The sequence below is a fragment of the Ceratina calcarata genome, unplaced genomic scaffold (genome assembly GCF_001652005.2).
Source record: "Ceratina calcarata isolate Rehan_Ccalc_2016 unplaced genomic scaffold, ASM165200v1 scaffold297.2, whole genome shotgun sequence".
NCBI classification, from domain to species: domain Eukaryota; kingdom Metazoa; phylum Arthropoda; class Insecta; order Hymenoptera; family Apidae; genus Ceratina; species Ceratina calcarata.
The window spans coordinates 2,321,718-2,334,728 of NW_017152138.1; the positions used below are offsets into that span (position 1 = coordinate 2,321,718).

A 13,011-nucleotide genomic window follows, 5' to 3' on the forward strand; every position below is an offset into this window, starting at 1 on the left:
GATGTAACTCGAATTGTGTTCAGTGAAATCCCGGTTTTAAGTTTCTCTCAAATTTTATTTCGATACCGCCGAATTGCACATTTCTTTTAAACTGTCCCTCTCTCTCTCTTTCTCTCTCTCTCTCTCGCTCTCTCTTCCCTCCTTCTGTTTCTCTATTTAAAATCAACAAGGATGTGTTCACGACACAAGCGAACTCCGATTTTAATCATAAATAAATTAAGTTTAATTGCTAAGTAATAAAACGTTAATTACATATGTCAATGATAATTAATTTAAGTACAACACACGTCTCGTGCAAAAGTGTAAAGAAGTTTCTTTTTCGTGCTACACTCAATTACCATTTTTTTGTATTTTTATGTGTTTTTTTTTTATCTTGTTTTGGTTTGTTCGGTTTGGTTTGTTTCTTTTTGTCCTCTTTACCACTCGACGTAGGTTTCACCGCTCTCTTTTCGCTTTTCTCGTTCACATATCTCCCTTCCAAGTGTCTGTGTGTTTTACAATATGTTCATGATCCCGTGTCTCTGTGTGTGTATGCTTTTTCTCTCTCTTTCTTCACTTTAAATGGTTCTCGACTACAATAAGCTCTTGGTAAAACGTAGTAACATCGTAGTTTACAGTAGTTTACAATCGCCTTCTCGCGCGTGTGTCTCTATTACATAGTTACACCGTTTCCGTATCGGCATGCTGTAATCGAATTTCCCGTTCGATCTTCCCTTTAATTTATAATCAACAGTCGGCGAAGGAGAAAAGGAAATTATCCGTAATTTTTCGTCTCATTATTATTTAACAATTATCTCCCGAATATCTTCGATCGATCATCGATCGATCGATCGACGAGCGGACGCTAACAAACTGGTCGCTTACGAGAAAAAACTAGCCCCTCGTCGATCTCTCCGACGGATCGATCCTCGCCTCGCGATCTCGCGGGAAAACTTCGATTCCATCATTTACAATTCTCCCTCTTTCGTTCTCTCTCTCTCTCTTTCTCTCATGCACCCGCCATTCATTTGACTCCCGGAAATTCGATCGTTCGCCAAATCAACGTGTCGATCACCCCGATCGAATTTCGAACACGCTCCGCGTGTGTTTCAGTCCCGCACCCCGCATTTGCTCGGCTCATTCATCCCGTCTCGTGTGTATCTCTGTGTGTATGTATGTTCGTGTACGTGTCATTCACTAATGAATACGTAAGTGTAAACAATAAATAATGTATTTTATTTATTTTTCTTCATCTTTACTCGCGTAAAATTCTACGATCCTTTGGTATGTCCTCGCGGCGATCGACATATCGATATCATCGGTGATCCGCGGTCATCGATCACCCGGCCACTCGTACGTGTGTTCGAGAAAATAAGGAAACGACCACGCTAAACCGAGGGATCGAGATCACATATTTGTTTAATTTCTTCACCTCGATCCTCTCGTTCCAGCATTCATTAATTCTCACACGATTCTTACGCTTTCGCTTCATCTTTTCCATCGATTCCGTCCGCCGAACGCGAAGCTCTCCGCTCGTTCCCGCCTCGGGGAACTAGTTTACTCGCGGCGCGCGGCACTTCCTCGCATTTAAAAACTCTAAAAAGGAGCCTCATCATGTGAAAATCACTTTTGCCTATCGACGCATCCTTCTCTACCTTTCTCTCTTCCGTTTACTCGTTTCTACCTCTTAAACGTTTCCATCGAAAGAGAGAATCCGTTCTTTCAGCGTTTCGAAAGATATTCTCTGTCCAGCATGGATACCGACACGACGAACCCTCGTATTGTAATAAATATAATAATGTATACTTGCTTTTGCACTTGTATTTTACATTATTTCATCTCTGATTAACTAATCGATACCTTATTGTCGTACGAACCGTTCGCCTGTTCTCTACCAACCCCATTCCTGTTTAGACAGATGGTTGACACCCTGCATCGGTCCAATCCAGTCCAAATCTCGATTACCGTTCCAATTAATATCTTAATTAGTTGGCAAACGGCTTCAAAACGCGGCCTCTAAGTCCCCGGACTTCTCCTCCTTCCGATTTTACATAGTTTCTGTCCTCTTACAGTTTTATGACTCGCATCTAAGAATTCAGTCTAAGGATTCAGAAAGTACTTTTAAGTAAGTTTAAGTGACAGTTAAGTAATGAATTGATTTAATGTATGATTCAATTAATATCTCCACTAATAAGAGAACAACAATATAATTTCGAATTAAAAATGGAATAAAATAACGATCAATAATAATCTAAATATCGAATCAACAACGTTAAAGCATATATGCATTAATTATTATAAATTGTAGTGAATTAAGAGCAGAAACTATGCGCTATACATTGATACGTGTTTAACAGATTCACCACCGGTCCAAGGACTGATCTTCCACACTCGTCCTATGTTTCTACCATTCTGCCTTCTGCCTTAACTTATCCCATCCTTGTTTCCCCTATCGATTTAAAACTCGAGCGCGCGACTTGCGTCGTTGCAATATAAAAAAACGCGTATACACACACGGACCCGAAATAGATTCTCTTAAGTCTCTACGGTTGTTAATTTACTCCGCTCTCCCACTCTCGCATTACCATTACTATTATTTCTGCTTTTTAATATATTTATATATTTATATATATTCATATTTATAATATGTTCATTCGCCTACGCCTCGAGCTTAGCCCGCCCCTCGAACCCACCCCCGTTTCGCGGATGGGTGCGCGCGCGAAAACCGCATTCTCTTCTCATCGTTCAACGATTTTTCGCCTCCTCCTCTCCGCCTTCGTTTATTGTTAATTTCACATGTGTGATCATTTCACCGTCGTTCAGTTCTTCTTCTCTACCGGCGTCGGTCGTCGATTCGAGACGAGGTACCACGCAACGCAACGCGTCTCGCATGAACAGATCATAGTTATTCGCTCCTCGGTTCTGTTTCTTCCTCCCGATTTCGTTCCAAACCCTTTTTAATCCGTTTTCACCGTGCGACGTGACGCGGTTTTTGAGTTATCGGTCGCAATTTCGCGAGAACTTAATTTATTGAACGGCGATCGTCGACCGATCGACACCCGAGGATCGATCGGCGATCGGACAACCCCCTGTGATCGCTGGGGTTTCTATAGTTAATCGTAAATTACAGAATTTCCCATACCCCCAACCCCTAAACTCCCTAAACTAGCCCCCGGCTGCCCGAAAATGGCAATTATATTTATATATATATTTATATATATATAATATATCATTTATTTATATATTCATATTTGTATTTATATATTTATATATTTATATATTTATATTTATGTATATAGTATATATATAATTATATACTATGTTCTTGCTTTTACATTTTATTTAGCGGGTTCTTGTTTCTTTCTCTCTTATCGTGCGTGTATTGTATCTAGCGTGCGTCTGGTCTATCGATAGCCTAACCCCGACTGCATCTCGTCCAATTCCGAATCCAGTTTTTCTCCAAATTTTCCGATTCTCCTACCCCCACTTTCGGTGCGACTTTATTATTTTTCTTCCCTTTAACGGCACGCGTCTTCATCGAATGATTGCTCTAACTTAGTCGGAAACCCATATTCTTCTCAACTGCCTGATTCAACAAAGAACGCGTTTATATTAATATAATCAATTATCTCTTTGTTTCGTTACAATAATAAAAACCGCAGTTACACTAATAGGAATGCTAGTAATATAAATAATACGCAATAATAACGTGACAATGGCATGGTACTGATAATGATAGTAATAACAGGAGCAACAAAAGCGTTCATGTTCCGCGTGATGTAATAGTAATCGTTACTTCGTATAATAACAACCGTTGGTAATTGCAATTGATAACCACAATTAAACGCGTATTTACAGGTTTTATCGTACAAACAGTCCTCTCCTATTTCTCCTCTTCGAACGTACACTTCGATATTTTCCTTTCGCCCCAGATTCTATCCCAAGTCGTGGTTATCTCGCAATCGTCATCTCGCCTCTGCGTTATCTTCATTTTTGAATCTTTCATTTAACGATGCGGCGATTATTTTCTAATCTATTAAAGTAAACGTTGGCATACTCTTTCCAATTTATCTCTTCAAAAACTCGATTCAATTCTCAATATTTCTGATTTCCTATTCATTACTGTTTTATTAAATACTTTCCAACACATAGTTCAGTAGCTAAGTATCAAAATTTTTTATCTGAATTTCAAGTTTTTGTTTATATTTTCAAAGATATTTGCATGACTATTATTTCTTGGGTATCTTTAATCTTTGTATCGCCGCACCGATTCTCTCTTCGAGCACTTCTTTCGCTTCCTCAGACCTTCGGATCGTTCCCAAAGTCCAAATTCAGCCACACTTGCATGAAAACTCGACGCTGTTCCCATAAATCTGCATCGATCCTTGGAATGGTGACGATCAACTTCTACGTTCCCCACAAACTGTACCGCGCACGCCACCGAAAAAAACAATAGCACTTGATCGAGAAACCCGGTGAGTTCGTTCACGGTTTGTCCGTGCAAACGGCAACGCTCTCCCCTTATAGTTAATTAAACCGTTATTACAATAATATATGTTTACTTTGTACTATATATGATCTTATAATCGACGGCCGCGACGCACGCTTCCGTTTCCTCCCTCGCTCTCCTTCATATTTCTTTTGGTACGATTAGTTTCTCCTTTCTAGCTCTCGGCCGCATTCGCATTCTGACTCTCTCGGTCGCATACATATCCAGTCGCTTTTTTCTCGTTTCATTGCATGCTGACGTAACGGAAACGGAGATAAAGAAACTTGAACGTCGACCGCTAGGAACCGAATTCTTCAACGCGAATTCGAAACTCGAATTTATTATTCGAGTTTCGAACGGTACAAGGTAAAGGAATGTTGCATAGACTAGTACAGAGTCGTTTTCTACGAATGATCGGTCGCGAGTGACTCGTTCCCTCCTCCGACATTAAAACTAGCAATGTCCGATTAACTTCTTCAGATCGTTACGATATTTTATTCGTTTTACTTTATAAGCAGAACATCAGAAATTTAACTATCATCTGTTTTAATACAACCTTTTCCTTGGGTACAAAAGTCTGATGAAGTTTCGAGGACGGAATGATATCACTCGCCACTCGGATCTCACAAAAATCACATGTTCGTGTACGTTTTCACGGAATCTTAATTTAAAACGTAATTAAACGATGAGATAACGACACACGCGTGCAATCAGGAAACGCGAAAAGAAGCTTCTGTCGCACTTCAGAGATTCTCCTTTCGTTCTGTTCCACACGCCTTCCCGATTCTCGCGAAGCGCTCTCTCCAACATTCTCTCGCACACGCATACACTCTTTCTAATATGTACAATAGCACAGCGCAATTACGGTACGATATCGAGTGCGATTCTCTCTCACACACTCTCTGTTCACTCGTCTTCTCTTTAGTTAATGTTAGTGTCTCTATAATAATTTGTTCACTCGAATTTTCACGCACGCACACGTACATTCGATCCGCGTTTTTTTTTTTTTTCTCACACGTGTTCGAACACAAGGAGGCCACCCCGCCACTGATTTTCGCGGACGATCAGCCCCCTCGTCGTCCCTTCGGCACCTTCGCCTCTTCTTCGTCGATTCGCACAAAACAGCGTTCACTCTGATATTACGACGTTCATTTATTTTTCTCTTCTCTTTAACGTAAGTAACTTGTGTACGTAGAATAATATATTTCTATATCACTTGGCACGTGCACGTCATCGACACGATGCCACATTTTTGTTTATTCCCTCGTTCTCCTCTTTCTCGCGTTAAATTACTTTTTATACGCTCGGCATTCGAAGGTGTGTGTGTGTACGTTGAGATACGAAGCTGTTCTTTTAGGTAACCAGCGTCCCTTCTTGTTAAGTCGATCATTTTTGGAATGTGTTTGTGTACGTTTAGCGACCAACGAGGACACGACGAGTCCTTGTGCACCTTACCCGATCGTCGATCCCTTGTCGATATTCATTTTCTACCCCTTCGATTTTCCACGGTTCTCCGCTCAGTGAATTGTTTAAACGCGATTCGAGGATACGAAACGATCTTAGTACTTCCTTGTGAAGGATCCCCGATGTTCTTTAAAGTTAATTACAGGCGTTCTTATAAACCGTTCGTGATTCTATCCGCGATTGACTCGAATTAGTTTACATGGCACGCTGTTCTTTGGAATGAAAGAAATTCGTGATAGTTTTCCCAAGCAAAATAAATCACTGATCAAGTAAATTCGAGTACGCGTTTCTTTTTTCTGGAGGACTCGAGGCTCGCTCTCCAGTAATTTTGACTAGATAAAAAAACGGGGGATGGCCACCACCCGTTACACGTCTGGACTAGAAAGATAACTCTAAATCGAGATACAGCTTACCCTAATATGGCAGATTATGGCACCAAGTTCTCGGAGAATGCGTGGATCAAGTGTACAAAACGATGGAAGGGAGTGAAGGATCGAGGATCGACGATCGATACGCGATTTCCGTAGACGCGAGCCCGCGATGCTCATCGTCAGTCTCGTCCCCTGGAACGCGAATCCCGTTACCGAGAATCTTCTCCAGCTCTCATTCGATCAGAACAATCGTGCAATGTTCGTGCAAGAATTATCTCTTTGCAAAATTCATCGACCCTTGATGCGTCGTTCCGCGTTCAACGTAGCGAGGTTGGACTGCAATATTCACGAACAAGCCTGCCACCTGTTTTCTGTTCACGTTTTAAAAAAAATATCACAGCGGCCAGGAGGGCTAGCTATAAGATAATTACCTCGACAGTCCTCGAACCTGAGCCTTTTCAAAAACAAGTTAAAGCTTCAAGCTAGTCAATTACCACGAATTACTCGAATTTCTAATGTTTCGAGCAACGTTTGAATTCATCATGAGATGACAGATTAATGGAACTGAATAAATGCTTTCCTACTGCGTTCTAATATATCAACAACTCGTCATACGTGAAACGAAACAAACTCCCTTAGATAATAGATACAAAAATTAGAAAGACAGGTCCTTTACATAAAACATTAAATTGCGTCTTTTCTGATACTGAAACAAATCACTGTAAACGTATTCGCGCTGGTGGTTTTACGGCTGTAAACAAATCCTCGCGGAGGAATCACGTCACGCGACTCGGCTCGATCCGGACCTCGCTACGCAAAACCGAAACGAGATAAGGACGCCTAGCAAAAAAAATCGTCCGAATAACTGACGTTCCAGGTCAGTCGTACGCCTCGAGCGGCACCGGTAGCATCGCGAGCAATCGCGTCGCGTGTTGCTTATCGAAATCGCGTTCCGCGAGTTACCGGCCCTTTACGAGAAGGGCAGATCTTCCTCGGGCGACTCGTCGTGGTACTCCTCGTGGTCGGACGTGTGTCACAAAACGTCGGTCGCTTGCCGTTGCCCGATACCTATCGTCGGCGACAGTTGGCCTTCCTCCACGGCGACGGCCTTCGGGTCCTCGTCCTTCCACTTGTCCATCGAACGGCGTCGGGCGTTCATGAAGAAGTTGCCGACCGTCGTCGGCTCCAGGCCCAGCTGCCTGGCGATTGTCACCTGCATCTCTTTCGACGGCCTCTTCGTCTCCTGAAAATGGCATCGACACGTCGGTAAGTCCGTCACAGGACGAAGGATGTAGTTTTAAAGTTTCAGTCATACCAATGAGATCAGTGAATTATTATTAAGTATATCACAGTGCAATTTTATTATAAGAACTGTGCGGAGCTTTTTGAATGATCCGATCAGAAGGGTTTATGGTCATTACTTTAGAGACAGGATTTCTTCGTGTAACAACGTAGACAAGATAATTCGCACGAGGGAGAGAGACAGGTTGAAGTGGTTTGCGCCAGATTCCACAACGACCTTTCATTAAAGAAACGCATAAACGAGAATCTCTGTACGCGATTCCTCTGTTTTCTCCTTTGACCGGTGTATAAATTAATATTCATCTCGGGAGGGTGGGCATCTCAACCTACAATTCCGTATCCGTGAATCGGACGGAGGGGAGGCTCGGAAGATCGTGTGTCGGTGTATCGGCGAAAAAAGGGGAAGTCCGCGGTTTGCCGGAAACCGGAAAGGGACGAGCAGCGAGCGGAGCGGAGGAGAGGTAGCACGGTCCGATCGCGTGCTCAGCAAATGGTAAACATTTCTGTGCATGTGGCAAAGGCAAGGCAAGGTAAAACGGACCGTGGCACGCTTTCTACCCACGCGACGACGTTTCTTACTCGACTCGTGGCTCGATCAATAACGCGAACGGACGAGGCAAGCCAAGAGCGAGAGAGAACGAGAGAGAGAGAGAGAGAGAGAGAGGAAGCTAGAGGGAGGGTATCGATTGCTCGAAGGAACAATTATTGCAAACCGATGGCGATGGGCCCGGTACTGTACGCGTGCACCAGAACAAGCGATAATTAACGCGTTACGCGCGAAACGCAATCGTTTAGCCTCGTGAAATTCGATCGAATCGACCGCTCTCCATACGAACCCGAATCGCACCCTTCGCAACCCTGTTTTTCACCCCTTAACAAACAAGCTTGAACCATGATTAATGTACACGAAACTATAACTTTTAGTCAGAATAAATTAAAATATTCTGATATGTTTCATAAACGTTTTTCATGTCACATTTGTTTACAATCACAAATGATTTTGTTAGCTCTCCTTTTATTCTCATATCCAGTGACACGTTTACGCGACCCCTTCTAAAAAGCCTGTTTCTCTAGCTCGTGCTCGGTTTCGCTAGTCGCGCGACACAGTAGCTGTCAAGGAATAATCACGATTCTCGCGCCGATAGTGTCCCGTGTTTCAAACAATTGATACGCCTCTCTCTATACTCCTCTCTCTGTCTCTCTCTTTCTCTCTCTCTCTCTGAAGTCTATACCTTATACCCGCTGTCCTGTTAGTAAACGGAGGCGGTAGACCTTCGTTTCGTTACACGAGCTGAATTACATCCAGAAACCAACAGAATATCGATGCAGTTCCTTCAACGTCTGTCTGGCTAAATCGAATTGATTTCGCGAATTTTTTTCTACCTACAGAAACCGTAAACGTAAACTATGTTCTATTAGAAATCTCATATTCACATTCTACATTTTATATTGGAGATCCTATTTCCTTTTTATACATTTAAGAATTTTGAACGTTGCTTTGCTAATTTCCTGTCGCGATGCTCCAATTGGAAATGTATTTTTCGGCAATGAGGAAGTTGAAAAGTCGAAATCGAGCGGAAAATAGTGGAATGCGTGAAAGATCGAGCGGCGGCGTTAACTGGGCTAAGGTCAATTCGGCCAACTATTTGGCATACTTCCAAAGAGTCTCACCCGTGTCGACTTTTTCCCTTTTCCACGTTATTTTCATTTAGTTGTCTCGTAATCCTATCTGGAATTTCCTCCAGTCGAATTACTCGGAAATCTTCATTTTAAATCGAATTACTTGAAACTTTTATGATGGCGCTATATGACAAAAGCAGTTCAGACGAAAAGAGGCGAACAAACACGAATTTAAACTCGATTAGGTGTCGATCACGTATCAAATTCAAACCGCGGGAAAAGTGAATCAATAATTCAAGTTAATAGGAATGAAATTAAGATTAGGTTAATGCAGAGGTCGAATTCGATTATGTAATACCAGCGCGGTCTCCTCTGATCAAAGTTCGAATTCGAATCGGAGCAAATAAAATCCAATCTACGACGTGGATCACGACTCATATTTTACTTAACCGGCAAATTTAGTCTAACTCGGAGAGCGCTACTCCCCCGTTCCTCGATTCTGAATAATGCAGACGGAAACTTGTTACCAGGCGTGCTTCTTTCGAGGATCGTAGGTAGAATGCGGAGTCAAATGGCCGCGACATCGATAGTGTTCGAGGTATCGAATGAACGGCCGCGAACTCAAATTCCCGTTGCTGTTCTTGAATTCTCTTTCCCTTCCATGTAATCGCAACGTTAACACGTTCTTAACAAGCCGCGTTTTCTGAATTTTTACAAATTTTCTTCCAAACTGGTCTCATTTTGAAAATACAAGCGTTTGTCAATAAGTAATGTTCATGAAGATATTCTTGACAGAATTATTTTACTATACATTCGCCCATTGAGAACATAGAAATGAAAGTCCACCTGTCATTCGTATTTTCCTCATCCGCGAGAATGCTTGCATCAAAGCCGTGCTCAGACAATAATTGTTTTCTCGAATGGAACGTTCGAAGAGAGCGCGTGGAATAATAAAAGAGGAAGCCGATTTTTCGCGTGGAGAAAGAGTAACGCGGGTGGGAAAAATCGTGACGAGGACAAAAGGGGGCGAGACCAGTGGAGTTTCAACCCCGTGTTGCGCGTATCGATCCGCGAATGAATAATTTCGCGACCGATTCCTTGCCTCGCGGATCGCGACCGAACCGCACCACGTTCCACATCGCCGAGAACGACCGTCCGTATATCGTTAACGTTAACGTGCTCGTCGACGCGCCACCGAAAAGCCATCCCCCTGTTTGTTCGAGCAAACGCGCCACGCCATCCCTTGCCACTTCTAACGACTCGCGTACGTCATCGACGAGTAGTAGTATTTCTCATATCCGCGAATAGAATTGAACGGTTGAACGGAATGAACTTTAAAATTTTTCTCGCAAGCATTAAAAGGGCGGATTGGGTCGTAGGAAGAGTGAACGTTGTAAGGTTCGCCGAGGATCCTTTAGCCCGAGACAATCGAGAGAAAGACACGTAGAAGAAGAACGGGGACGGGTGGCCCACGGTATCGATCAAAACGCAAGTTAAGTTATACAAGACTTACTTTAAAAATAGCCTGTAGAGTACGGCGCTGAAGGTCTGTGAAAACCAGGCGCGGTTTCTTGGGGGCGGGCTGTTGGTGTTCTGCCTGGTTCGCCATCTCGTCTTTCCTCTTGCATGCTAAAAAATCACACGCCGCCTTTAGTCGAACCGTTCCTTACAGATAATAGGAAAAAGAACAAAAACAGTTTAAAAACACTGAAGATATTTCGAAGTGTGTTCACGTTTGAAGTTACATGAAAGTATATTAAAAAATATTAAATGAATCTAATTGACTTTAGTCTTTCTAAATTCAATGTGTAAATCAGATTTGTGTGCATTAAAATTTTAAATATAAAATTAATTGAAAACGCAACGAATTAAAACAAAACGTCTTAAACACGAATGAATTGAGATTCCAAGAATTTCGTACGATAATTCTCGTTTCGTTCTCGTGAAATTATGCAAACTAATTGGTAATTAACGAGTGAAAACAGTGCGGTACGAGAAGGGGAATACGCGAATCGATAAGTAACCATCTAAGATTTCCGCCTTTAAAACCAACTACCGGTGAAAGAAAAAGGGAAAGAGTAAGACCTTCCCTTTGATATAGACTCTTCGCGTACCCCTCACTCCGCGCGCGCGTGCACACACGTAAATGCAGACATCGACGCGCGTCTAATTGAAAATCGACCCAATTAAGACGTCGCATCGGTGAAAACGTAAAAAGGGTAAGAGTGGAACTGGTTTCTGAACGTAATTTGATCGTACTTACTTGCGCGTTGTGGAATCTGTGCAGCTGAAAGCAGAAAAGAAAAGACGAATGTGAATCAATGATGAACTCGTTTAGTCGGACGACCCGTGTTCTTTAATCGTCTCTCTTTCTCTTTTCATTTTGCGGGTCGTCGATCGTATGTAATGTGGTTTTTGAATGCGTGTACAATGTCTCATTCCTGTTTCTGTTATGCGTGTTTCTTACGTACACATGGTTACTTTTTACTTCTCGAGTACTATCAAGTACTCGGTATATCGACCTGTTCTTCTTTCGAATCACTAGCTTGTCGTTCACGAGCAAAATTACTTTTCTTTGCCAAGCGTACGTACTCGCAGCCAAACAAAAAAAAGTAATCTCGACTTGTTACAAGATATGTACGCACATCAACGTGTGGAATAGTGTTTCTCAATCTTCCCTTGTCAACGTCCCCATTCAAACGTCATATTATTCACGGTCTCCAAGGATTCCCATGCGATCTAAATTTTCGTTTCACTTCCTCGAATCACGGCGAGGGATCGTTCGGTCAGATTGAGAATCACTGATTATAGATCATGATCCACGGGCAATGTAAGTATAAAAACATGTACAACAAGTCATTGGAGAGAAAAAAAGGGTTAGAGGGGTGTTCGCTTGCATACCACGAAATATATCTGACAACTCAATGGTAAAATACTACAGCTGATAAACATCTCACTAAAGGGTTTACCAAAAAAGGGCACAAGGGCTAAATAGGGTTCGGACACGTATATATATAAAAATATATATATATATATATAGATATCTGGTGTGTACGTGTGAGACGATGCAAGAGTGTCAAGAGAGAAATGCGTTCTCCTTGGAGGAGACCGAATTTTACCAGTGTTATTTTCCGTGTGGTTTTTCGTTGTGTCTCGAGTGAGTGATATGTATGCCTTGTTTCGAATCTGAGTGGTATTATGTCTCGTCGAGCACACACGTTTTTTCCTCGTTTCTCCTTTTTCTTTTTCCTTTTTTTCCCCGGTTGGCTCGCGTCCAAACCGGAGCTTGATTTTCGTCCGGAAAATTTTCACCAGCCGCGTGATTTAAAACCGAGAGGGGTAGATTTGGAATTGATAGATCACGTGTTCGATTAACATATGCCTCGTTAATTAATTATAATTAATTTATGCGCGAAGCAAGTCGTCCATTTTTTAAAGCGATTTTCGGTTTCCAAGCAACAAGCGTTGAATAATCGCAGACCTTCACGTTTCAAGAAACAGCAGTTTCAATCAAATACGCCAAATAATAGTATTTCTATATGTACATAGAAATTATATTATCCCTGTACAAAGAATTTCTTGGAGTTATGTCGTAAATGAAACCTTTTCCCATAAAAATTGTACGCATAATGGCGAACGGGATAAAGCTAAAATAGAGGAAGAAAATGAAGATGGCGCGAAATGGGAAAAAATAACGTTTACACGCGTCCATCGTTTCCCGAGCGAACAGATATTAGATTAAATAACTCGTCAATTTTCCCCTTTGTCCGGCCTCGATCGCGTCGC

At 42.1% G+C, this 13,011-nt stretch overlaps 1 protein-coding gene across 4 annotated transcripts in view; it reads right to left on the minus strand.

The window, feature by feature from the left end:
* Positions 1–3,496: 3,496 nt before the first annotated feature.
* LOC108624078 (one cut domain family member 2) overlaps positions 3,497–13,011 on the minus strand; it is a 63,857-nt gene continuing 54,342 nt past the window's right edge. For 2 of the 4 annotated variants that reach the window (XM_026812816.1, XM_026812817.1), the window contains 3 exons: positions 11,489–11,512; positions 10,739–10,854; positions 3,497–7,546 (listed from right to left, as the gene is read on the minus strand). In XM_026812816.1, the coding sequence (XP_026668617.1) occupies positions 7,337–7,546; positions 10,739–10,854; positions 11,489–11,512 (350 nt within the window). In that variant the 3' untranslated portion in view covers positions 3,497–7,336. The remainder of the gene's footprint in view (positions 7,547–10,738; positions 10,855–11,488; positions 11,513–13,011) is intronic. The other 2 variants (XM_026812819.1, XM_026812818.1) reach the window with 1 other exon arrangement.